This window comes from Haliotis rubra, unplaced genomic scaffold, assembly GCF_003918875.1.
Source record: "Haliotis rubra isolate DU_JTF1 unplaced genomic scaffold, ASM391887v1 Scf549, whole genome shotgun sequence".
Taxonomy (NCBI): domain Eukaryota; kingdom Metazoa; phylum Mollusca; class Gastropoda; order Lepetellida; family Haliotidae; genus Haliotis; species Haliotis rubra.
In genome coordinates, this window is record NW_025767245.1 from 513,558 (window position 1) to 538,575 (window position 25,018).

General features: G+C 42.2%; 1 protein-coding gene across 1 annotated transcript in view; it reads right to left on the bottom strand.

The window, feature by feature from the left end:
- Positions 1-25,018, bottom strand: part of LOC124253657 (VPS10 domain-containing receptor SorCS2-like) — a 55,719-nt gene that overhangs the window by 10,279 nt on the left and 20,422 nt on the right. The window contains exons 9-20 of the mRNA XM_046687470.1: positions 24,797-24,964; positions 24,541-24,675; positions 22,897-23,067; positions 22,632-22,732; positions 21,084-21,194; positions 13,759-13,876; positions 13,263-13,402; positions 6,595-6,705; positions 4,758-4,929; positions 4,238-4,421; positions 3,171-3,310; positions 1,069-1,207 (exon numbers count right to left, since the gene is read on the bottom strand). Of these exons, the coding sequence (XP_046543426.1) occupies positions 1,069-1,207; positions 3,171-3,310; positions 4,238-4,421; positions 4,758-4,929; positions 6,595-6,705; positions 13,263-13,402; positions 13,759-13,876; positions 21,084-21,194; positions 22,632-22,732; positions 22,897-23,067; positions 24,541-24,675; positions 24,797-24,964 (1,690 nt within the window). The remainder of the gene's footprint in view (positions 1-1,068; positions 1,208-3,170; positions 3,311-4,237; positions 4,422-4,757; positions 4,930-6,594; positions 6,706-13,262; positions 13,403-13,758; positions 13,877-21,083; positions 21,195-22,631; positions 22,733-22,896; positions 23,068-24,540; positions 24,676-24,796; positions 24,965-25,018) is intronic.

Sequence of the window (25,018 nt, forward strand, 5' to 3'; positions counted from 1 at the left end):
TAAAATGAATTGTTTGTTTCTTTCAAAATCATATATTTTCAGCGACTAAGCGTTTGCCTACAAAAATATTTACAAATATTCCATTGATGACATCAGCTGGAACATAAAAGTTACAAATATGCCAGGGATTTTATCAAGACATTTTTAGGTACTTTTTTTCAGTCCCAATTACTGAATCGGGATGTTAAATCGTCACATTCAAGTTACATCATGCATTACTGATGTCTTAGCGTTCTTTGCAAGGGTGTCTCGCTTGTCACAGTTATCAGAGGTTCAACACAAAGGATGATTACATGAGGAATATGCATGGACCAAGCCTTGACTTGACTTGAGAGTGAGTGAGTGAGTGAGTGTGTGAGTTTAGTTTTACGCTGCACACAGCAATATTCCAGCTATATGGCGGCGGTCTGTAAATAATCGAAGTCTGGACCAGACAATCCAGTGATCAACAGCATGAGCACTGATATGCGCAATGGGGAACTGATGATATGTGTCAACCAAGTCAGAGAGCCTGACCACCCGATCCCGTTAGTGGCCTCTTACGACAAGCATGGGTTACTGAAGATCAATTCTAACCCGGACCTTCATGGGTTCTTGACTATGAGACAACCTTAAGTCCAACTGAAGTCTGACACAGTGATGTTGACAAAACTTACATTTATTTTACTATCAAACAGATCATCTCATGTGCTGGATTTACAGACAACCACCATACAGCTGGCATATTGCTTAGAGTTGAGTAAAACTAAACTCACTCACACATGTCCTGGATTCAAAAGTAATTGGTAGCCAAACTGGGGATGAATTCTTTAGTTTATGCTCTTCTTTCCTTCACTGAGCTGTATAAACTAATACATCAAATGCTTTACTGTAATCTCAGTACAAAGCCTCATCGATCTCATTGATCCTGTTATCAGTAAAGCAATAGTCACCTCTAAAAAGGTGCTACATTTAAATACAACAACATCATTTGGGAAACATGTAATTTCAGCTTGAGACAATTGGGGCCAAATATCTGTGTCTGTGGTCTAAAATGTTCCTGCAAATCTGTGGAAAGTGTTGACTTACCGAACACCTGTACGTTGAAGCGCTTGTACACAGTGCCCACTGAGTTGATGGCTTCCACGGTCACAGTGTAGTTTCCACGTCTGCTGTACGAATGCTGGACACGTTTGTCCCATGACAAGAGTGGCCTTGCATCTCCAACCTACAGTAGTCATGTAGCATGAGGTGCTCAACATCGTTAATGGTTTATAAATTGCTGACATTTAGATGTTATCAGTTCTTTATACAGGAAAGTTGAAAGAAATGCTGAGAAAGAAATGAATGTACTTTTATTGTTATCACAGCAGGAAATATTGACTAACTAGTCTTTGATAGAAAGTACAGAAGTGGTGTGCTGTCAGGCTTGAACTTCACTGTAACCATCCTCACAATCTACATCTATGTTATGGGTAGGACTTGCTGGTGTCAGAATTAGAAGATAAAGCTACTCTGTTTTCAATTTTGCGGTCCTTTATCGTTGATTTAAGACCGCTAAATGTAATTTAAAAACCGAATGCGTTAGCATGGACATTGGAAGTGGAAGGACTGGGCATTATGGCCGGGACGGAAGCGGTCAGGTTAGGACGTGTGGGCCGACGTGTGTTGTCAACGTCAACACACGTAGATCTGGACCCAGTTTGAATATACTGTCGCTTTTGCTGCGCTGCTGACGGATTTTCCAGCTTCGTAGTTTCTTCACTGGGATTAGGGTCAAGAAATTCTTCTTCAAACCATTTGCTTTTTACTTCAAAAACACCAAAGATGCTGCCGAGATAGAAATTGCCGATGTCCGACATGTTTGTTTACAAACAATAGGGTCAACGAGTTCGTTGTATTCATACACGGTGAATCGGTCACTTTAATTAGCGGTCTTAAACAGCCATTTAAGTACGGTTTTGATGAGCTATTAGCCAATCAGAATCGAGTATCACACAATGTCGTGCTAGAATTAGCAATATTCCAGCTGTGTATCAGCAGCACCTAAACAATCCAGTCAACAATACATCTATAAACATTACGTGAGACCTTAATACTTCCGGTGACATACAGCGTATCACACCTTTTTGAATGGTTTCATGGTTGTCATTTGACAGTAAGGAACCACTAATCCTTGCAGGAATAACAAATTTCCGATCTAACCACCAGTGCACAATATTTACGCTGGTCCTGTGGTCCCTGGCCAGTAAAAAATTCATCAGGACCTTAAATGTTTGCAGTGGTCCTGGTGGGAAGTGAATTTTGTATTGATAGTCAGGTAAATGTACGAATGTTATTTTGGACCAGTGAAGTACAGACAGGACCAGTAATTATTGTCCACTTACTGGTCCTGTGGTCTAGTGGGAAATTTGGAAAGGTTTCTTTCCCCTGTTCAACCATCCCCAAATTAGCCAACTATTACGACTGTCAACAGCTGTGACAGCCAGACATGGTTGTACACTTGGTCCGGTCTAGTAAAGTCATAATTGGCAGTCGCTCCAGAACTGGTTTGTGAATGTACACTTGTCACCGGAAATCTGGTACCGTCTCGCACATTGCAAGTTGGTGTGCGCAAAGGGAACAAGCTTAGTACCGGAAGTAACGCCTCAGAAGCGAGACTTACAGGCCCTACTACAATGACACTCTTTCAAGGAAGTCAATGACCTGATCCATCATGTGTTTTCATATTTTCAGGGGTTCAAAATTTGTTTAAAAAAGCCACTTGCCACTTGCCACGTTCTTGACTTTAAGAAAGTAACTTGTCCTGACTAATTTTCCACTTGCCCTGATTTTATGACATAATCATGATGATGTAATTATGAAAGAATAAATCAACATGGTATTTGATGTTAATGTTTACTGAACTATTTATTGAAAAGTGATAAATAGCAAAGAAAGATAACTCTACTTTATTATCATTGCAAAATTTAATAGCTACATTTTGAGCAGATATGAAATTAAATCCAAGTTTATTTGCAGTTTGAAACCATAAGTGGAAATTATCTAGTAGCCCATGGACAAGTAAGATACCATTATTTGATTGCCCGAAATGAAAACTGACTTGTCCCGGGCGTCGGGCGATGGGATTTTTGAACCCCTGATTTTGGGGAGCAGTTGTCACCATGCGAAGCGAAAAAGGGATGACTCACCTCATCACCAAAAGTCCACAGGAAGTGGATATGTGTCTGCTTGTTGGTTACCAGAGGTCCAGAAATATCAATTTCAAAGTGAGTCAAGTGATTCACCTTTGTTGCTGTTGGAACTTCAACATTTGTGGTGCTGATCTTATCTGTTGAAAGAGAACAAATTAATTACTACTCTCTCCGGCTGAAATCAGCAATATCATGGCTTTTCACAGTAGTATATCTGCATGTCTAGAGCCACAGAGGTAAACAAACATATCTCAACTATTTTACAATAATTGCAACATGTTTATGTATAATAAATGGGGGAAAAAGAGTGTGCAAACATAAATAGTTAGTGAGTTTAGCTTTACGCCACACTACGCAATTTTCCAGCTATATGGCGGCAGTCTGTAATTATCGAGCCTGGACCAGACAATCCAGTGATCAACAGCATGAGCATCGATCTACACAATTGGGATACAATGACATGTGTCAACCAAGTCAGTAAGTCTGACCACCCGATCCCATTAGTCACCTGGCATGGGTTACTGAAGATCAATTCTAACCCTGATCTTCACGGGTCACAAACATAAATAACAAGCTGTGCACACAAAAGACATATTATCAATTACAGTCTGTATTAAACTGTTACTGCAATGGTAAATTTTACGATAAATGAACAAGTACAAGGTTACGTGTGATGTTAATGTTATTCCCCGTCACCATTTTCCATTTTGTAGAGAACTCCTGTCCTTTGGGTCGACAACATAATAAAAATATGATAAACTTGGTAACAGCGTTGTGGGCTTATCAATTAAACCTTTAGGGATTATTGACTTAAAAACAGTTGATCATCATCCGTTTGTTGTATTTCCCTCTGTTTCTAGATATTTCTAGTGAATACTCTGTGAAACAAATCAGCAGATTTATCCTCAGGTGTGAACTGAAAATGTTAAGTACCTGTATTACACCAAAATCGTAATGGTTGGAATCTCTGCTTAACTATACTGTCATCCTCAGCTGAAAACTGCAAGGAAAGCAAATACTGACATACTGCGGTTCACTTGTCTTATCAAGAAATGTTTACTAACCTTCAACTCTGAACTCCAGTGATGCGGTGACACTGCCCTTAACATTGGTGGCTGTGACTGTGATGTTTTTAACTCCTTGTTTAGAGAACCTGTGTGTCACAGAGCTGTTCTTGAGACTTGTCCTGTTGACCGGTTGGGATCCATCATTGAGCGTCCACGCATACTTCGTCGACACCTTAGACCCCTGAGGATGCCAACAAACGATCACGAACGGATTTCTAAGCAAATCTTGTCTGCACTTCCAGTCGGCAAACACATAAAATATTGTTTTGGGTGACGCTGAACATAAAGAAAGGAGGATGAGGTTTTAATTTAGTTGAAAATAATGTTGGTTTTGTTTTGGTTATGTGCCGTTTGAATTTGGTGACAGTGGTGACAGCGAGCCTGACCACCCAATCCTGTTAGTTGCCTCTTACGACAAGCATAATCGTATTTTGTGGCAAGCATGGGTTGCTGAAGATCTATTCTACCCCGGATCTTCACAGGTGGCAGCATTTTAAGAGCTGATGCCACCACTCACCTTCGGTTGTATCAGCCTGAACTCTACATCTGTGTTTGTGGCTGCGATGGCCTCATCTGTCTGAATCTCCAGATCCCCTGGTTTAATAGTTGGACATATATCTGTCTTAGACTTGTACTTGTCATCATCAGCCTTGCCACCTGTACATGCATCCGAAGCAATCTTGCGGTATCTGTGCCAGTGAAAAGAGAAAGGGTTAAGCATTATCCCAGATGTATTAGTGAGTGAGGCGATGATACATGTCAGTATTATGAAGGCATGATATTCAGAGCTCTCTGTGGTCTCTAAAGTCTCCAAAAACAGTAACCAATCTATTTGTTTTCTGCCAAAATGTGTTGCCATTTGTATCTTGAATATTGTGAACAAGCAACCACAACACTACATTCTGTACCTACCCTGTAAGGGAGAGGGCGAATCAAACCTGGCAAACTACATTCTGTACCTACCCTGTAAGGGAGAGGGCGAATCAAACCTGGCAAACTACATTCTGTACCTACCCTGTAAGGGAGAGGGCGAATCAAACCTGGCAAACTACATTCTGTACCTACCCTGTAAGGGAGAGGGCGAATCAAACCTGGCAAACTACATTCTGTACCTACCCTGTAAGGGAGAGGGCGAATCAAACCTGGCAAACTACATTCTGTACCTACCCTGTAAGGGAGAGGGCGAATCAAACCTGGCAAACTACATTCTGTACCTACCCTGTAAGGGAGAGGGCGAATCAAACCTGGCAAACTACATTCTGTACCTACCCTGTAAGGGAGAGGGCGAATCAAACCTGGCAAACTACATTCTGTACCTACCCTGTAAGGGTAAGGGAGAGGGCTTCAATCAAACCTGGCAAACTACATTCTGTACCTACCCCTGTAAGGGTAGTACCCTGTGAGAGGGCGAATCAAACCTGGCAAACTACATTCTGTACCTACCCTGTAAGGGAGAGGGCGAATCAAACCTGGCAAAATCCAATTCTTGTGTATAAATATGGGTAAATCAGTTGTAATTGTACAAATAGTATTTCAAAATGAATGTGAACAATTCTTCAAATAGATGTATTTTTCTATCAATTATATCTGTATCAATCTGAGGTAGTGAATGTGATTTGAAACCTCTGACCAGTCAGAATGAAGTATCTAAAAATTTATGCCAGAAATATGCAATGTATTGCAACTAAATGACGGCTTAATGTGAAAGGACAGCCTAGGTCAGATATATACAAGCCTAGCAAACAAAAGAGCACAGATATAGGGCTAGGGACTAAAGCATTACAATCATACAGTTATAAAATATGACCCTCCCATCTGTGCTGGTAATTCGTCCATGACAAAAACGTTTGCACTATAAACTGTGTTGTCCTAAATGGTAGATGACTGCTAGTGTTCCCAGGCGTCAAAGCTATGCTTATAACCTCACCCACAACAATTCAAAGTCTTGAGTATTCACATTGTTCTACAAGACACAATGTCATGACGCAAAGTAAGGTGAGGTGAGGTGAAACTGGGTGTAATGTCGTACTTGAGAATATTTTGCTTATATGACAACGTGCATGCGTGTGTATGTGTGGCTGCTTGTACTAGTCAGTGCTAGCTCACTGAGATACCATGCCGCAGTGAAGCATGAATATCCCACTCAGACACATTGTACTGACTCCGAGCCGACCAGTCCTTGTTTTACAAATTAATGCCGAGCGCAAGGCAGGGCACAACAAGTACCATATTTTAACGTTTTTTGGTATGACGCAGCCAGGGATGGAACCTGCGACCTTCCGCTCTCCAGGCGGACGCTCTAACCACTACACCACAGAGGCAGTGACACTAAGTAAGGACTGCACAATGTTTACCCTTTACTGCGGTCAAACTTCTTTCCTTCCTCGCACTCGTTGATGATGCTTTCCTCGGTAAACCATCCCGCCTTAATGCAGTTGCCTTTGCTTCGGGTGTATCCATAGTCACTGGAGAACAAACACCACATGCTTACTCACTTCAAACCTCTCCTCACAGAGTCATCTATGTATTACCTCACGTTAGATTCGATTTGGATCTTGACAAACAAAAATATTAACAAGGTGGTGTAAAAAATGAGCACATCAATGACCATTGTATAGCAACAGGCATGACAAGGCAGCATAAGGTTAGACAGACATGGTTGTCTTGCGGATTACATTTGTGTGAAATTCTATGCAGAGCATTCCTTTATGGATAAGATATTCCAGGTAAACAACCAATTGTGGACAAGACAAACTGGTGGTTGATGTTGTAAGCAAAATCCCCTGCTTTTGGGTCTGATGTAACACAATCAACAAAGTTAGACCACCAGGACTGGAGTTATCTCCTTACTGGGAACCTATTCTATATGCCTACAAGAATACAGGGTCCTTCCACCTTTGAAAAGACTCCCTGAATAATAATAGTAGTTTGTCTAGCACTTAGAAACTTTCAAAATCCTCAGCAGTATGACCTGAACTTTCTGACTAAAACTGATATTTTATACTTATCCTGACTCATGCTAAATGATTGTCTCCTTCTTCTTGCGAATGATAGTGGAACACTTGAAATTCCTTGAAGTTCCCTTCTAAAAAGCGGACGTAAAATCATCACTCACCCACGAGTAGTCTCCCTTGCCTCCTTTGGCTCCCTTTTTGGTCACATGACCAGCAATGTTTGTCACTCTCTCCGTTTGTACGCCCGAAACCCGGATTTACAGGGAAATCCAGAGTGCCCTGAGAGGGGAGGTTGGGAGGGCTGACCTCATGAGTCAGGATAAGTATCAATTTTAGTCAGAAAATTACACATTTTTCCTTATCCTGACTCATGCTAAATGCTTGCAGAATCCGTCGGAATCGGTGGTGGGTCAGGCCAACTTCCATCTGATGAGTCTGGGGGGAACCACAACTTGTCAGATTTCTTCCGAAACTTCTCCTGACATTTTCGTGTGGATTTTAGATATACTAATATTCCATTATTTATCTATTGCAACTCCATCTCTGGATGAGCGCATCAAGTGGAGATGCGACCCTTCTTCATGTACGAGTAAGTCCTATACAAGTACAGGGTCTATCACTCATGCTAGTCTGTCCTAGACGTGTGCATGGACTTTAACCATTTGCTCTCCAGAGCGTTGGTTTTCACAAGTCACGTGATAAAAGGGTGAGATTTTTCTCAGCGCCTTTGTGGAACCATTAGTTGTTGTGCTACAACAAGTGGCCCAAACTGGTGAATGCCTGAGACGTCTTCGGTGGCAATGTCTCTGAGGTAGTGGTTGGAAAGTCTTCGGTGGCAATGTCTCTGAGGTAGTGCTTGGCAAACACTGTGTCTGATTTCCAAAAGCAGCCCTCGGTTATTGTTGTAATCGAGCAGATTCCATGCAGAGCAAGTGTTGATGCCAAGGCTCTGACTTCGTGGGGATTGGAGGCTCGTGGAGGCTCAAGTCCTGCTGCTTTGTAGGCCCTTAGTATGACGGCTCTCATCCAAACTGATATAGTTGTCCGTGACACTTCCATGGGCGTCTCATTGGATAAGGGGATGAATGGGAGCTTTTTTTCATATTTTCCTTATTTTTGTCCTTTGTAGGTAGACTTTCAGTGCTCTGACATGGCATAAGGATAAATCCTGTGTATCCTGTGGCCCAAGGACTGTAGAAAGTGCTGGGATGTGGAACTGTCTGTCAGGCTGGCTGGGCAGTTGGTTCTTGGCAATAAAGTCCCATCTCAGTACAAGGTGTACAATGTCACGATGTCTTGCTTCAATTTGTGTTCGTTCAAAGTCCAGAGCATGTATTTCTGACATCCGTGCTGCTGTTGCTAGGGCGATCAGAAACAGCATTTCCTGTGTCAGTAGTTCAAAGGATGTCCGTTCTAGAGGCTCGTATGCATCACTGGTGAGACGTTGTAGAACTACGTTGAGATCCCAGGCAGAGCCTTGAATTTCTTTTGTTGGTCTTCCAACTTGAACGAGCGTAGTAGTGCCAGTATCTCTGGTACTTTGGTCAACTTGACACCCGTCTTCATGGTGTATAACTGTGCTGAAAGCAGCCAGGTACGTTGGGAGTGTTGAACCTTTTAAGTGTCTGTCGCAAATGACACAAGTATTCCGCCACTTAAGGATGGGTTGCTTTCACCGCTGTAAAGCCTTTACTCGTTGCATACTGTTCAAATCTCTGCCACTTGTCGTCGTACAAGTTGTGAGTTGATCTGCGTAGAGCTACTGTTACTGCTTTCGCTGCTCTGGCGGAGTACCCTCTTGTCTTCAGGCAAGCTTGGATACGCTCCATGCGTGTAGCTGGAACAATGCCAGATTCCCGTGAGCTTGTTTGGTGTGTGGATGGATGAGCAGGTTCGACCACTCTGGTAGTTTCAGGGTTGGACTTCCGAGTTCTTGTATGAGGAAGAGAAACCATACCCATGCTGGCCAATAGGGCGCGACCCAAATCAGTTGCAGCGTTGTCGTCTACTTGATTTTCTGTATTACTTGTGGTAATAGTGCTGAAGGTGGAAACGCATAAGCGTTTAGTCCTTCCCATGAGAAGCTTAAAGCATCTGTTGCCCATGCCTGAGGATCCGGAATCGGTGAGACGAATGTTGGTAGTTGTTTGTTGAACTTTGTTGCAAACAGGTCTATCAGTGGAGATCCTATTGTCTGTATGACGAACCGGAACACTTCTGGATGTAACATCCATTCTGTCGGGGATGGTTGTAGTGGACGAGATAGGGCATCTGCTATGACATTCTTTGCTCCTGGAATGTGGCCTGCCTTCATGTAGATGTTCAGGTCGTCGACGATGCTGAACAGGAGAAAGCTGAGTTGTAGCAGACTTGTTGATCTTGTTGATCCTTGTTTGTTGATGTAGAACGCTACTGTGGAGTTGTCCGTGTTGACCGTGAGCCTTGCTTTCCTTAGTACGCTGGACCAGTGTTGTAAAGCGTTGATCACTGCTTTCATCTCCAACAGGTTGATGTGCAGACTCTGATCCCGACTTGACCACTTCCCTGCTGCCACTTCGTTGTCGAGGTGATCACCCCATCCTTGTAGTGATGCATCCACATAGAGATGAGTGTTGCAAACCGGCTCTGACAAAAAGGTTCCTCTGCAAATATTCGACTTCTGAATCCACCATAGGAGGTATGGTTTCAGGCTGCCCGGTAGCGGATCCAGACTGTCGAGATGGGCGTTCACAAATATTTGTAGTGGGTGCAGCTGTAATCTCCCTCGGAGAGTCATGTCTTGAGCTGAGGTGAGTAGACTGAGCATGCTTTGCTGCCAAGCACGTAGTGTCAACGGAGAGAGCATTGCTTGAGATATCATATGTTGTATCTTGACCCAACGATCCTCTGGGACGACCGTGTGATCCTGTGATGTGATGAGCCATATTCCCTGAATTGAAGATCCTGTTTTGGTTCCGTCATGGAAGCAGAGAGATGATTGATTCTGGAATCATGGCTTGAAGCTTGTCTCATCAATCTTCCGGTAATATGTAATGAAGATGTTGTCACCAAAATCCGAACAATGTGCAGCGATGATGCATAATACGTCATCTCAAGATCAGCAAAAATCTATGATGTACTGGGACTGCCATCGATGTGAAGTCTATTTATAGTCGACTGGCTGCAGTGAACAGAAACCGTCTCATGCTTGTCGCTGCAAGTCCCCAGATAACCAATATTAAATCTGCTGACAGGGGAAGTCCTCTATGATCCGTGAAGATAGTCGAACCACGCTGTAACTGGACTGTAAATGGAGCCTTTCCCACGTTGAAAGAGTTGTTTACAACTGTAGACGACTTCCTGGCATGTGACTGTGACCGAGTTCTGCGCAGGGCGTTATCTCTCATGGACCAATCAGATTTCAGATGTGACGTCACCGGTGTTGCAGGTAAATGATCCTCGTAGAATCTTCAGCTGTCGTTGATTTCTTCTTCAACACTCGGCCTTGTCCGTAACCTCTCTGTTCGGCTTGTGCTGGAGTTACACGAGTGAACACGTGTCTAGATGGCTGAGTGGAAGCGCGAGAAAACTTCGCCACGTAGTACTGATGTAAGCAGACTGTTCCCTGTCTGTTATGACTGTATTCTTCAACTTTACTGCAGTTGTCATCTTATACAGGTGTTCTGTAAAGTTGACTGTAACCGATGTCTCGCTGAGGAACTGCGACAATGCTGTTAACAGTCCCCTTGATATCTTGTAAGCCCATGTGATGAAAATTCATCTTCAGTGTTTCATCGGATGTTATTTGACATCATTAGTTCAGGTGTGCGTCTATTCCTTCAGCCACGCATTGATCCAACATAGCCAACATCTAGTTGTAGTGTCCAGTTGCGTTATCTTCTTATCTTCCATCTTGAAGATCTATTACGGGATTCACTGATGATCTTGTAATCTCAAACCCTGATGTATCATGAAGGGCTCCGTATGAAATCTGCTATCATTGAACGGTGGGACATGCTGACTCTGATTAGAATCCTCCCCGTGAGTGCCTGCGCGCAGGTTGATGAAGGTCCAAGTTGGAAGATCCATATCTGCGTAGTCTGTAGAATCCTGGAGAACGACTGGATCTACTTCTGTGTTAGAATCTTTCCTGCTGAGACGCTGAAACTGCGTGGAGGCTCCATCGTGAACTGCTAACGCTAAGCTGGCATTCGTTGAATCCTCCAGGCTTCTAACTGCTTATACTTCTGACGGTAAAGATCTTCGCGAACGTAACCGTTCGTGCAGGCCTTCATCCAAGAGAGCTTGCATAACTAATATTCCTTCACGCAAGGCGACTGTCATCGCAGGGGTCTTCTATGCTGAGCTGACGTTAGTAGAGTTCTCCAGACTTCTAACTTCAGACAGTGAAGTTGGACATTTCCCTATCTGAAGATCCATAATGACGTGAGTCTCTGTATGTAGATCTGTATGTAGATCTGCGTGCAGGTGAACGGTCCCGGTGTGACCATGTATTCCTCCTGGAGTCTTGCGATATCTCTCTAGGCCTCCATGAAGGCTGATTGACGTAATCTCCCCTCTGTGTGATGTGGAGTGCCTGCGCGCAGGTTCCCGATGTGAGTCTAAGTCCGACGGTGATTACGATCCATATCTGCGGCGTCTGTAGGGTTCTGGAGATCGCTTCAATCTGCTTCTGTGTGGAGAATGTTAGAGGCTCCTTTGGGGACGTCTAAGGCTGAGCTGATGTTGGTAGCGTTGTCCAGACTTCTAGCTTCAGACGTTGAAGATCGTCAGGTGCGTGGGCCTTCGCGCAGGCTTTCCTCTTCATCCAGGTGCGTTGGAGAGGCAGCTGAACCTTCGCGCAGGCTTGTAGTCGTCGTAGTGGTCTTCGTAGCAGCTTCATCCTGCGTGAAGCGACATTCCATCATCGACATCATCTGATCTGTAAACTGTTGCATAAACAGCCCCGGGTTGAAGTTCTGCGACATATGTTGAGACTGCTGCAGGGTTGATGATGCTTCTGAGGCCTCTTCTAAGGTACGCTGCACTTGTGAAGAGTTGACGCTGCTGCTATCTCTGGTAGCCGATGTCTGCGTTGATAAAAGGTCTTCTGTCAATGTCTGCGCTGATATAGTTGCCGATGTAGCTGTTGAAGCAGGCTTCGTCTTCTTGCTGACGGGGGGATCATCATACACGTCTGCTTCTTCCGGTGGTACAATATAGGCAGTGAAGGATCTCATCTTCTGCGTTGAGCTGTGAAGAGACTTCGACAAAGTCATAGGAGCTGTAGACTCTTCTTCTGATGAGGACAGCTCCGTTGACGACAATCTCTACTTATTCGAGACGGAGTTCATCACTGGAACAGCAACCTGCCCTCATAAAACGCTCAGCAATTCACTGGAATTATGAACATCGGCAGCAGTAGTTAACACACGGTTATCAGCGCAATCACTCGATTTACCAGACCTGACTTGTGAATACCTTCTTACCCAGTCCTTTGCACGTCTATGAAGAGATAAAAGGTAGTTATTAAATTCAAAAGTAGTTAGTTTCTGACAATGTTTACAGCGAGAGCTGGAAGAACATGTAGTCGTGCAATCAGGACATAATATATGCGGGTCAGCCACAGACAGCCGGTACCTACAACGAATACAAGTTTTCATCAATTGTAAACCAGATGAAAAACATGGCAAACAACGTATAATTTAGACATAATATCAAAACATTTGATAATATACAATCCAAAAACCGTATACAGCTGCCATTTAGATGTAAAAGGTCCAAAATAGAAAAGGATATGTGACGTATAGGGACCCAGGTGCTCTCACAACTGCCCTCAAGGGCGAAGGAGAGAGTGACAAACATAGCTGGTCGTGTGACCAAAAACGGGCGCCAAAGGAGGCAAGGGAGACTACTCGTGGGTAAGGGATGATTTGGAAGGGAACTTCAAGGGATTTCAAGTGTTCCACCATCATTCGCATGAAGAAGGAGAGAGCATTTAGCATGAGTCAGGATAAGGAAAAATACATACTATTTGTCAATTACTGTCAATCACATCACAGCAGTGAGATATCTGATTGGAAACCTACCATTCAAAGTCCTCATCTTCACATCGACAAATCGTAGTGTTTGTGGGTCTTCTGTAATCAGCTCCATTGTAACACAGAGAATCTTGCTTTCTGCGCTCATAGACAATTTTGCGCCCCAAAGTGCACTTTTGAGTATCCATCTGTGAAATAGAAGTAATTTTTGGTAAATTTTCAAGTGATAATGTCAATAGTAAATTGCATCGCAATAATGTATCATTGACTAGAACCTTGTACCAGCAAATAAGTAGTGGACAATCTGTTTTATACTATCCTCATTTAAACAACTCAAGCAAATGATTAAAAAATACTATAGTGTGCATGCAGTCATTTGACCTTAATATGAACATGATACATCATCGAATACACTACTCTCTCTATAAGTTGGCCAATGAACAACTCATAGAAAACCAATTCTCATTCTATTGTATGCTCAATAGTGCTGGAATGGTTAGCTGACTATCCTTCAGAATGCCACTCCGTTTGATGACCTCCTCACCTGGTCAGCCGGGCTCCAGGTTGTGTAGTTATCCTTCACACATTTTTGGGTCAACACCGATGAGAAGTTGAGCTTGACCACTGTCCAGACACTGCTTCTGTTCTCATGGCCATATACACTGTAACCATAGCAACAGATAAACAGTAGCCACAACATCAAAATCTCCGCCACTGTATATCATTAAAATTGCAACATAACACTGTAACAATTACAACAACAAATATGTAACCATAGCAACACTATTAATGTAACAACAGCAAAAACTGGCACCACAATTCTGTTTTCAAGAAGTGCAGAAATTGTGTGCTAAGCTAGTCATAAGGGAGACGGAGTGAGTGAGTTTAGCTTTACACCACTTTTAGCAATATTCAGCAATATAGGACACCAGAAATGGGCTTCACACATTGTACCCATGTGGGGAACTGAACCCGGGCCTTCGGCGTGACGAGCGAACACTTAAACCACTAGGCTACCTCACCGTACCTAATGTGGATGGAAACAGGGACAACTTCTGGTACGGATCAATGAATAATTTCATCTTAGATATAAGTTCACATGCATACATACAACTGATAATAAGTACAAATTTGAATACTGAGTACCCGACGTGTGAGATTAGTTACAGATCGGTGATTTACATCATCTTAAATTTAAATAATAGACATTCTAAGATGCTTCGGTGAAAGATCAAAGGCACCGACAGTACTTTATCAGACGATAATGTGCACTTTGTGAACTACGTCACAATGAATTGGCGTCACTGCCCCATTCTAGTCTGCCCCCTCGTAAACAAACAGATTTCCATTACCTCACAATGTAACCGACGTCACGATACATGTCAGTATGACTCAGTTTGACTCACAATTTACAGTGACATGGTAAAGTTCGCAATGTTTACATTCCCACAATGCAATCGTGGAATGTCGCCTGACAAGTCAGCTTCATCTGGATGTACTGATCTAAACTTACGTTGGTAGTAGAAATGCAACGTTCATATTGCCCCATATGGTTTACGTTAATCACAGATGCAAATAAAACAAGTGTAGAAGTGAGCAAAGCTCACATACCCCCGCTTCCCACTTTGGGACATGGAAATGACTGATATTGATATATATAATGTGACAAGGATCAGCAGCTCACAAGACTTTCTCTTTGACTCTACTAAACTTTATATAAATGTTAGATAATAGTTTTGGCATGTACTGATTACGGTAATAATTTATGGAAACTAGATTTTTTTGTGTTTTCTGTGGAAACCTGACATGTAATTGAACTTGAGTGTGTCATGTTGCACACAATGGACGTAGATGAAGATTGCTATTTTTTAGCACATGGCATATCTGTGGGTCATGATTAACTTGTGTATTAAGTTTGGTGAACCTAGCATGTATAGTTGCGATGATATGCCGTGGTCAGGTCACCATCAAATACATTTTGCATGTACCTAGCATGAACCTAGCATGTAAACTTTAAGAGATATGCTCTGGACAAAATAATCAAACACATTTGGCACTAAAATTAGTGTTTCCATGGAAACAGCAAAAATACAATTCATATCTGGATGTAAACCCCAAAGGCACATCTAGGGATCATGCTTGATATATGTACAAGTTTGATGAAGCTAGCATGTATGGTTTGGAAGATCTGCTCGGACAAGATGACATCTTCATAGTCACAGCCTAAGTCGTGTTTCCATGGAAACAGCAAAAACTAAATTCTGAAAAACTTTGAAATAGCAAAAGGCACATCAATGGGTAATGATTAACATGTGTGTGAAGTTTGGTGAACCTAGCATGTAAACTTTAAGAGATATGCTCTGGACAAAATAATCGAACATATTTGGCACTAAGTCGGTGTTTCCATGGAAACAGCAAAAATACAATTCATATCTGGATCTACCCCAAAAGGCACATCTAGGGATCATGCTTGATATGTGTACCAAGTTTGATGAAGCTAGCATGTATAGTTTGGAAGATCTGCTCGGACAAGATGACATCCTCATAGTCACAGCCTAAATCATGTTTCCATGGAAACAGCAAAAAAACTAAATTCTGAAAAAAAATTAAAATAGCAAAAGGCACATAAATGGGTAATGATTACTATGTGTGTGAAGTTTGGTGAACCTAGCATGTAAACTTTAAGAGATATGGTCCGGACAAAGTTTCGGGACGGACGGACAGAATGAACGCTATATACATTATTATAATAATTTAGAAAATATATTTACCCTGACGTAAACCGTCATCAAACTGTTTATCATTTGTTTTGCTGGTAACGTTCGTCTTAACATAGGGGGCAGACATGCCAATAGAACAGCGCGTCAGTTAGCCCTGTGCAAGGATTCTTAATTTAGGTCACCAACACTGTCGTTTGTTTTCTGCCTTAGATTAATTGTAATTATCCTTAGAAAGTATTAAACTTGGAATCTTAGAAAAGAAATACAGATCGCTCTGCCACCATGTATAGTGTAAGAAAGCACACTTTCTCCCTGAACTATTATAATGTTCAGGGCGAAAATGTAATTTTTCAAGTAAAACTGATATTTTTATACTTATCCTGACCCATGATGTTTTGCTTATCTTCCTTTCCCTTGCGAATGGTAGTGGAACACTTGAATCCCTTGAAGTTCCCGAAGCGGATGTAAAAATACACTCACCCACAAGTTACCTCCCTTTTCCCGCGTAAACAGTCATGTGACCAGCATTACTTGTCACTCTCTCCTGATTTTTCTGCCCAAGCACTTGGATCTGCTGTGCAATCCGAAGTGTATCCAGCGGGGAGGTCGGGAGGGCTTGACCTCATGAGTCAGGATAAGTATCAAAATATCAATTTTACTTGAAGAATTACATATTTTTTCTTATCCTGACTCACGATCTTTTGCTTATAGAATCCTGCAGATTGGTGGTGGGTCAGGCCACTTCCTGGATTCATCAGCTGTCCTTCGATGCGCCCTGTATCCCCCCCATGGGAACTGCGTAGCGGCATTTCTGAGATCCTATTCTTCCAACTTCCATTATAACTCGGGGGGACCACTTCTTGTCTTACTTCCATCTCAGACAAGTTGAATCATCTTGATTCATATGGCTTCAGATAAACTAGTATCTTCTTATTACTAGATATCTTATAACAACCCATAGATTATGATAAGATCTTTATCATAAATGAGTTGCTACCCCTTCACGTACAGGTAAGATCTTTACCCGTACTCATGCTAGTCTGTCCTAGACTGTGTGCATGGACTTTCAAACTAATACTTTTCCTTAGTAAAAGTTATCAACAAGTCAACGTGATAAAGGGTGAGATTTTCCAACTCAGTATCAGACTTCCAAAAGCAGCCCTCCATAATTGCTGAGCAATTTCCGTGCAAAGCCAATGTTGACGCCAGTGCTCTGACTTCGTGTGGGTTGGAAGCTCTAGGAGGTTTTAGTCCTGCTGCTTTATAGGCTCTCAATATGACGGCTCTCATCCAGAACGATATGGTCGTTCTTGAGACTTCTACTGATGTCTCTGTGGATAATGGGATGAACAGGCGCTTGAATTTTCGTCTCCTTGTCTTAGTCTTTTGAAGATATATCTTCAGGGCTCTGACCGGACACAAGGATAGGTTCTCTATATCCTCTAGTCCGAGGATTGTAGATAGCGCTGGTACATGGAACTGTATCTGGCTGACCAGGTAGTTGGTTCTTGGCAATGAAGTCCCACCTAAGTCCTAGATGAACTGCAGCATGTTGCCCCGTGTCAAATCTGGTTCAACCAAAGTCCAGCGTATGTATCTCTGATATCCGAGCTGCCATGGCTAGCTCAAGCAGGAACAGAGTCTTCTGTGTCAGCAGCTCGAAGGTAGTCTGATCTAGAGGTTCGTAGGCATCACTTGTAAGATACATAGAATTACATTCAGATCCCAGGCCGGAGCTCAGAACTTCTTTTGCTGGTCCTCCAGTTTAAAAGATCTCAGCAGAGCAAGTAATTCTGGTACTTTCGTCAACTTGATGCCTGTTTTCATGGCAATCACTGTAATGATGGCAGCGAGGTATGTAGATAATGTCGAACCTTTCAGATGTCTAGTCTGTCTGAGATGACACAGGTATTCCGCCACTTGAGGATGAGTAGCTTTCATAGCAATGAAGCCTTTCCACCTTGCATAAGTCTCAAACTTCAGCCACTTGTCATCATACAGGTTACGAGTAGATCTGGCGGAGTATCCTCTTTTAGGGCTCCTTGTCTCTAGGCAGGAGACCTATTTTAATCGTTCGGATTATTATTATTATTATTTATTATTCCGCCGATTTTTGTACCAAACATAACTCCTAAACCAATGCTCCGAATCGCTTACATAAAATCATACAGATCAGCACCGAGGTGCAGATATTCCTCTTAAAAATCTCTAGGCTCTTGGCCCAATAGCAAAGGGGAGATAATTCAAAATTAATTCCAAAATTTCAACCTTTGACAGCAAATATCTCAAGAACTAATTGTTCCAACACTTCCAAATTTCTTGTACAGATGCACAATCGAATTCCCAACAATTTTGCCTGGACCGGTCAAGTCGCTAAAACGTACCGTTTGGCGATTATTTTTGTTTTCAGTTTTTGGCCATGTTTTTCGGCACTTTTCTGAGTAGTTTGCTCCCAAAATGTGCAAATTCTGCACCAAAAAGTGCCAGTAAGGTAGATGATGTCCTGGTGATTCCAGAACACTAATTGTTTTGAACGTAGACCCAAGCACAACTGAGATACAGCCTTTTAAAGAGGGAACTATTTCTTCTCCGGAACTTCTTAAAAGGTACATGACCCCCGTGACACCGGCTGTATTTGGAAGATCCGTTCGCCTGTCAAAACACGTGTTCTGGCTCCGGTTTGGACGATGATATCTAGCCCTCAGATACAATAGCTAGAAAGTAAAGCCAAGGAGACCTCATCGTTGCCTGCAACTATATTCTTCAAACATGTTTTGATACGGTCCACATGTGTAACTGGAACAGTGTTGAATTCCAGTGGACTTGCTTGGTGTGCGGATGTATGAGTAGGTTCGGCCAATCTGGTAACTTGATTGTTGGACTTCCGAGATCTTCTATTAGGTCTAGGAACCATACTCTCGCTGGCCAGTATGGCGCGACCAAGGTCAGTTGTAGTGCCTGTGTCTGTTTGATCTTCAACAGTACTTTCGGTAGTAATTATCAGTGGTGGAAACGCATAAGCGTTTAGTCCTTCCCAGGATATGTTCAGTGCATCTGTTGCCCAGGCTTGAGGATCTGGAACTGGTAAGACAAACGTCTGTAGTTGTTTGTTGAACCTTGTGGTAAACAGGTCTAAGCATGGGGATCCTATTTCCCTTATGATGAGCCGAAATGCTTCTGGATGGAGCATCCATTCCATAGGTGACGGGTGCAGTGGTCGGGAGAGAGCATCTGCAAGCACGTTCTTGGCTCCAGGTATGTGACACGCCTTTATCCAGATGTTTGCCTCCTCCGTGATGTCAAACAACTGGAATGTGAGCTGTAGTAGGCTTGGTGATCTTGTAGATCCTTGCCAATATATGGAGAATGCCACTGTAGAGTTGTCCGTGTGGACCATCAGCATTCTGTTGATCAGCAAGCTCGACCATAGTTGTAAGTCGCTGATCACAGCTTTTTTATCTCCAGCAGATTGATGTGAAGATGCTGCTCTGTTTTGGACCACTTCCTTGATGCAACTTGATTGTTGAGATGTGCACCCCAACCTTGTATCGATGCGTCTACGTAGAGATGTGTGTCGAAGGCCGGCTCTTGTAAATAGGTCCCTCCGCAGACGTTCGACCTGTGGGTCCACCAAAGTAGGTACCTCTTAAGATTGTCTGGCAGCAAGATAGGGTCGACGCTGTCCAGATGTTTTGTCAGGAACCGTTGCAGTGGCCTTAGTTGTAACCTTCCTGTGCGAGTCAAGTCCTGCGCCAAGGTTAGTAGACCGAGTAGACATTGCCTTGTTCGTAGTGTTAACGGAGAGATTACTGCTTGTGGAATCATGGCTTGTATCTTGACCCAATGATCTTCTGGGACCACAATTCGATTCTGTGTTGTGATAATTCTTATTCCCAGCAATTGAAGATCTTGTTTGATTCTAACTCCAACTTCATCAGGTTCACTAGCCATCCTAGTTGCGTGAGCAACTTAATTGTGAAGTTCAGCTGCTGTCTGAGTTGATTGGCACTTTGAAGAACCTGTATGCTGTCGTCCAGATAACCGGCTCTGCGTAGACCTCGATGCTGCAGATAGGTGCCGATACGCTTGGTTATTCGTATGAATAATCATAGAGCCGACGATATTCCAAACGATAGGACGTTTCATTGGAAGTGCTAACCTCTGATTGCAGTGATGATACATCATTCTTCCCCTTATATACGCAGATGATCTGTGTTGATCAGCATACATCTAAGCGTTGTCTATTTATAGCAAGGCTGGCTCCAGTGTAGCATCGCAAGGGACAGGTACTCATACCGACTTTTATCAGCAACAACTGTACCAGCAGACTGCCCCTGCAACGTACTCAACATAGCACCAGTATTATGAATTTCAGCAGTAGCAAGCAACATACGGTTTGCAGGCTGATCTCCTGTTTTATCAGCCGTGACTTGAGATGACTTCCTCACCCAATCCATGGCACGTCTATAGATATAAGACGAATACTGATTAAATTGTAGATTTGATAACACTGCAAACGCTGCAAGATTTCATGAAATGTAAACAAAGTTACATAACGATGAAATTATGACACAAATACAAATAATTTTTACAATTTTTTTACATATAATACATAGTAGTTATTGCCAAATCCATACACAGCGTAATTTTGAAGAATAGGACCTAAATAAAAAGGATATAATGCCGTATACGGGACTCCAGTGCTCGCCCAACCATCCACTTGGGCCAAAAGGGAGAGAGAGACAAGTAAGGCTGGTCACATGACTGTTTATGCGGGAAAAGGGAGGTAACTCGTTGGTGAGTGTATTTTTATGTCCGCTTCGGGAACTTCAAGGGATTCAAGTGTTCCACTACCATTCGCAAGGGAAAGGGAGATAAGCAGAAGATCATGAGTCAGAATAAGAAGAAATGTGTGCTTTATTACATGGTACTTCATGGTGGTAGAGCGAACTGTATGTCTTAAATAACATCACAAGACTGAAACAATGGAAACTGTATATGTGTGTGATTATTTTCCACAATGTTATCTAATTATGAGGAATATTTAGATTGAATATGAATATAGATAGGGCATTGAATACAAAGCAAATTCCAGTGTCACTTCTATTGGAATTTTAAGTACATGATTATGATTCCTATGTCTCCCAACCTTGCAATGAGAGAGGTGATGCCTGGCTCATTAAGAACCCCATCAACTCGGATCTTCTTCCCCGACAGGAACTTCTCAGTCTGCCATGTCTTGCCCTCATCAAGAGAGTAGCTGCAACCATTGAATGAGGCTTTACACTATTTCAGCAACATCAGTTATCACAGCAATGTTCAGTAATGGCACAGCAATGTTACACCATGTTCAGCAATGGCACAGCAATGTTACACCATGTTCAGCAATGTCACAGCAATGTTACACCATGTTCAACAATGTTACTGTTCGATGTTCAGCAACGTTAAACCATATGTATATATATACATATAATTCAGCAATGTTACAGCAATGTTACAGCGATGCTCAGCAATGTTACACAATGTTAAACAATGTTACTGCAATGTGCAGCAATGTTAAATCATGTTCAGCAAAGTTACAGCAATGTTACACAATGATAAACAATGTTACTGCGATGCTCAGCAATGTTACACAATGTTAAACAATGTTACTGCGATGCTCAGCAATGTTACACAATGTTAATCAATGCTACTGTGGTGTTCAGCAATGTTAAACCATATTCAGCAATGTTACAGCAATGTTACTGCGATGCTCAGCAATGTTACACAATGTTAAACAATGCTACTGCGATGTTCAGCAATGTTAAACCATATTCAGCAATGTTACACAATGTTACTGCGATGCTCAGCAATGTTACACAATGTTAAACAATGTTACTGCGATGTTCAGCAATGTTAAATCATGTTCAGCAAAGCTACAGCAATGTTACACAATGTTAAACAATGTTACTGCGATGCTCAGCAATGTTACACAATGTTACTCAATGTTACTGCGATGCTCAGCAATGTTACACAATGTTACTGTAATGTGCAGCAATGTTAAATCATGTTCAGCAAAGCTACAGCAATGTTACACAATGTTAAACAATGTTACTGCGATGCTCAGCAATGTTACACAATGTTACTGTGATGTGCAGCAATGTTAAATCATGTTCAGCAAAGTTACAGCAATGTTACACAATGTTACTCGATGCTCAGCAATGTTACACAATGTTAAACAATGTTACTGCGATGCTCAGCAATGTTACACAATGCTACTGTGATGTTCAGCAATGTTAAATCATTTTCATGTGCACCATGTTCAACAAAGTTACAGCAATGTGCAGCAATATCACAGCAATGTTAAACCATATTCAGCAATGTTACACAATGTTCAACAATGTTACAGCAATGTTCATCATTATTACAAAGGACTAAGTAATGAAGACATAGCCAATAACCCAGCAGTTGATAGAATAAACAAAGGCACACAATAACCATGATAACAAAAATCATCCATAGTATATGGCCATCCTTCCACTATTATTACTCAGCAGCCATCTTGACCACCCAATGAACTCTTAATTAACTCTTACAATCCGCAGGTGGTTATGAGAATGTGTCTTGCTAAATTTGCATGCCGATTATTGGGCAGATGCAGACCACACTAAATACTGATGTAAAACTTCCAAAAGCAACAAGCATGTCTTAGACTTACTGCACGTTGTCTGTCTGGTTGATGGACGCATCTTCTATGGCAGTCAGTACACTGCCCTGGTCAAGGATGTTGAACTTGTACTGACCTGCATCCAGTGTAGTCTGGATCAAAGGGAAACAGACATCATCATCATGATTATTACTATTAGTGATTTTCAACTGTCTTGAAAATATTAACATTATACAAAACAAGCCAAAAAATGTTAGTAAGGCTCGCCAATACCCCCCATACAGAGTGAAGTTAATGTTGTCCATGCCACACTTACCAGCATCCAGGTCCAGCCCCCATCACGACTGACAAAGACGGATTTTGGTCCATCCTGGAGCCTGGTGCCAATGTTGCCGTGAGCCATCAGGATGCCTGGTGCCTTGGCCTCTGCCAGGATGCTGATCACAAAGAGACTGTGGACCATCAAGTGGATTGAGCAGTCGCTGGTCTGAGACAGAGAGTCATGGATGGTGTTAATGTTAAACAGATGCTACTGAAGAAATGACACAGGGTAAGCTATGCTCAAAAGTACTTAGAACAGTGAGTGAGTGAGTATGGTTTTACGCCCCTTTTAGCAATATCATGCGGGGGACACCAGAAATGGGCTTCACACATTGTACCCATGTGGCGTGAAGAGCAGGCTCTTTAACCACTACTGACTGACTGACTGAGTTTGGTTTTAGGCCGCTTTTAGCAATATTCCAGCAACATCACGGCGGGGGACACCAGAAATGGGCTTCACACATTGTACCCATGTGGGGATTCGAACCCGGGTCTTCGGCGTGACGAGCCAACGCTTTAACCATTAGGCTACCCCACTGCCCCCTTTAACCACTAGGCTACCCCACTTTGAACAGGTATTTCCTTATATCACAGCCTAACACAGACCAGTGTAACACAGGCTGCACATTGTGCAAGGAACCCTGGGGTGGGGTGCAACCAGGTATCATAGCATGAATCTGTCGTGGAACCTATTATCAGCAGATCCTGATGATGCTTGGGGACACAACTCTTGCAAGGTATCCTTACTAAACCTCTTTGTTAAGGAAATCACTGCTGCTCAAATACTGTCTGTTTAATTTCTTACTGAATAATATGTCAGTATAACAATGGCATTAGTATGTTGAAATAGGAAACATTGTGTGAATATTAATCTTACCAATGTCTAGAGACTCAATATCATAAATGTCAAAAGGATACTATAATTTATTTTTGGTTAATTTCAGACACAAATATTTCAAGATAACTTTGTCATTTTTATGACATACCATACAGTATGATACATTACCGTAGATAATCTGATCTCACAGATAAGCACACCCCCTAACTTGACCCTTCAAATCAGTATCAAAGTGGTATGTACCATAGATAAGCTGACCCCAAACCGTCGCTCATCTTTTCGTCGAGATCAGTCATTGGGAATAGTGTCAACAAATCCATATTGAATTATCCTCCAATAATTAACAATCAAACAATCTGCTGTGCTAAACTCCATTTCACCTAACCTCACCTCAGCTCTCATATATGAATAAAATGAACAATAACATCATGTGCACTAATCTCGTCATATTCCGTGGGGAAGATCTGGGATGTTTTTCAAAAACAACGTTTGAAAAAGAACATACTGAAAATAACTTTCACCTTAGGTTTTCTACTCTGAACATTGTTCGCTGAACACTCCAGGTGTCCCCCTAAAATAGTACCGTGAAAAACATTCGTTCATTTGCTTTTGTCAAAGAAATACATACATTGCTTGAAGCAGTGATCACAAACAAACATGGAACAAAAGTCCTTGGCCCTGGCCCCAGTAGAAAATGAAATGGTTGGTAACTAATATTCAATAATATGATCACATGATTAAAGAATACATAACACAGTACATGAAACAAATCAAAGCAAGATTAATTCTTAGGCAACTCACATTACATTTTGTCTTTGCTGATTTGGGAGTTGGAATGTCATTCCAGTTACCTCCCTTGTCAAAAGAGATTTTGGTATGGAAACTGCCATCCTCAGCCACCTGGTTGACGATGTAAGTCCCGGATATGCCTTTCACCTATTGAGAAAAAACAGAGCAGAAATACAATATTCAATGTTTTATTGTATAATACTGATTATGCAATGATAAAATAAACAGGCCAACTATCAAATCGCTACTGTTTGTAAATCTAACTCACCTCGTATATGTCAACGCTGAACCAGCTTGCTTGAGGTTTGAATACACAGTTAGCGATGGTCAATACATAGTACTGTCCAGTGGCATCAGACAGGTAGAGGTTTGCGTTGGTCAGGTGATTAACAGCAATGAATACCTGTCCCTCGTCTGCATTCACGATTAGGAAGTCCTGGAAGACCAATCAGTTTATGAGTGAGTGAGTGAGTTTAGTTTTACGCCACAC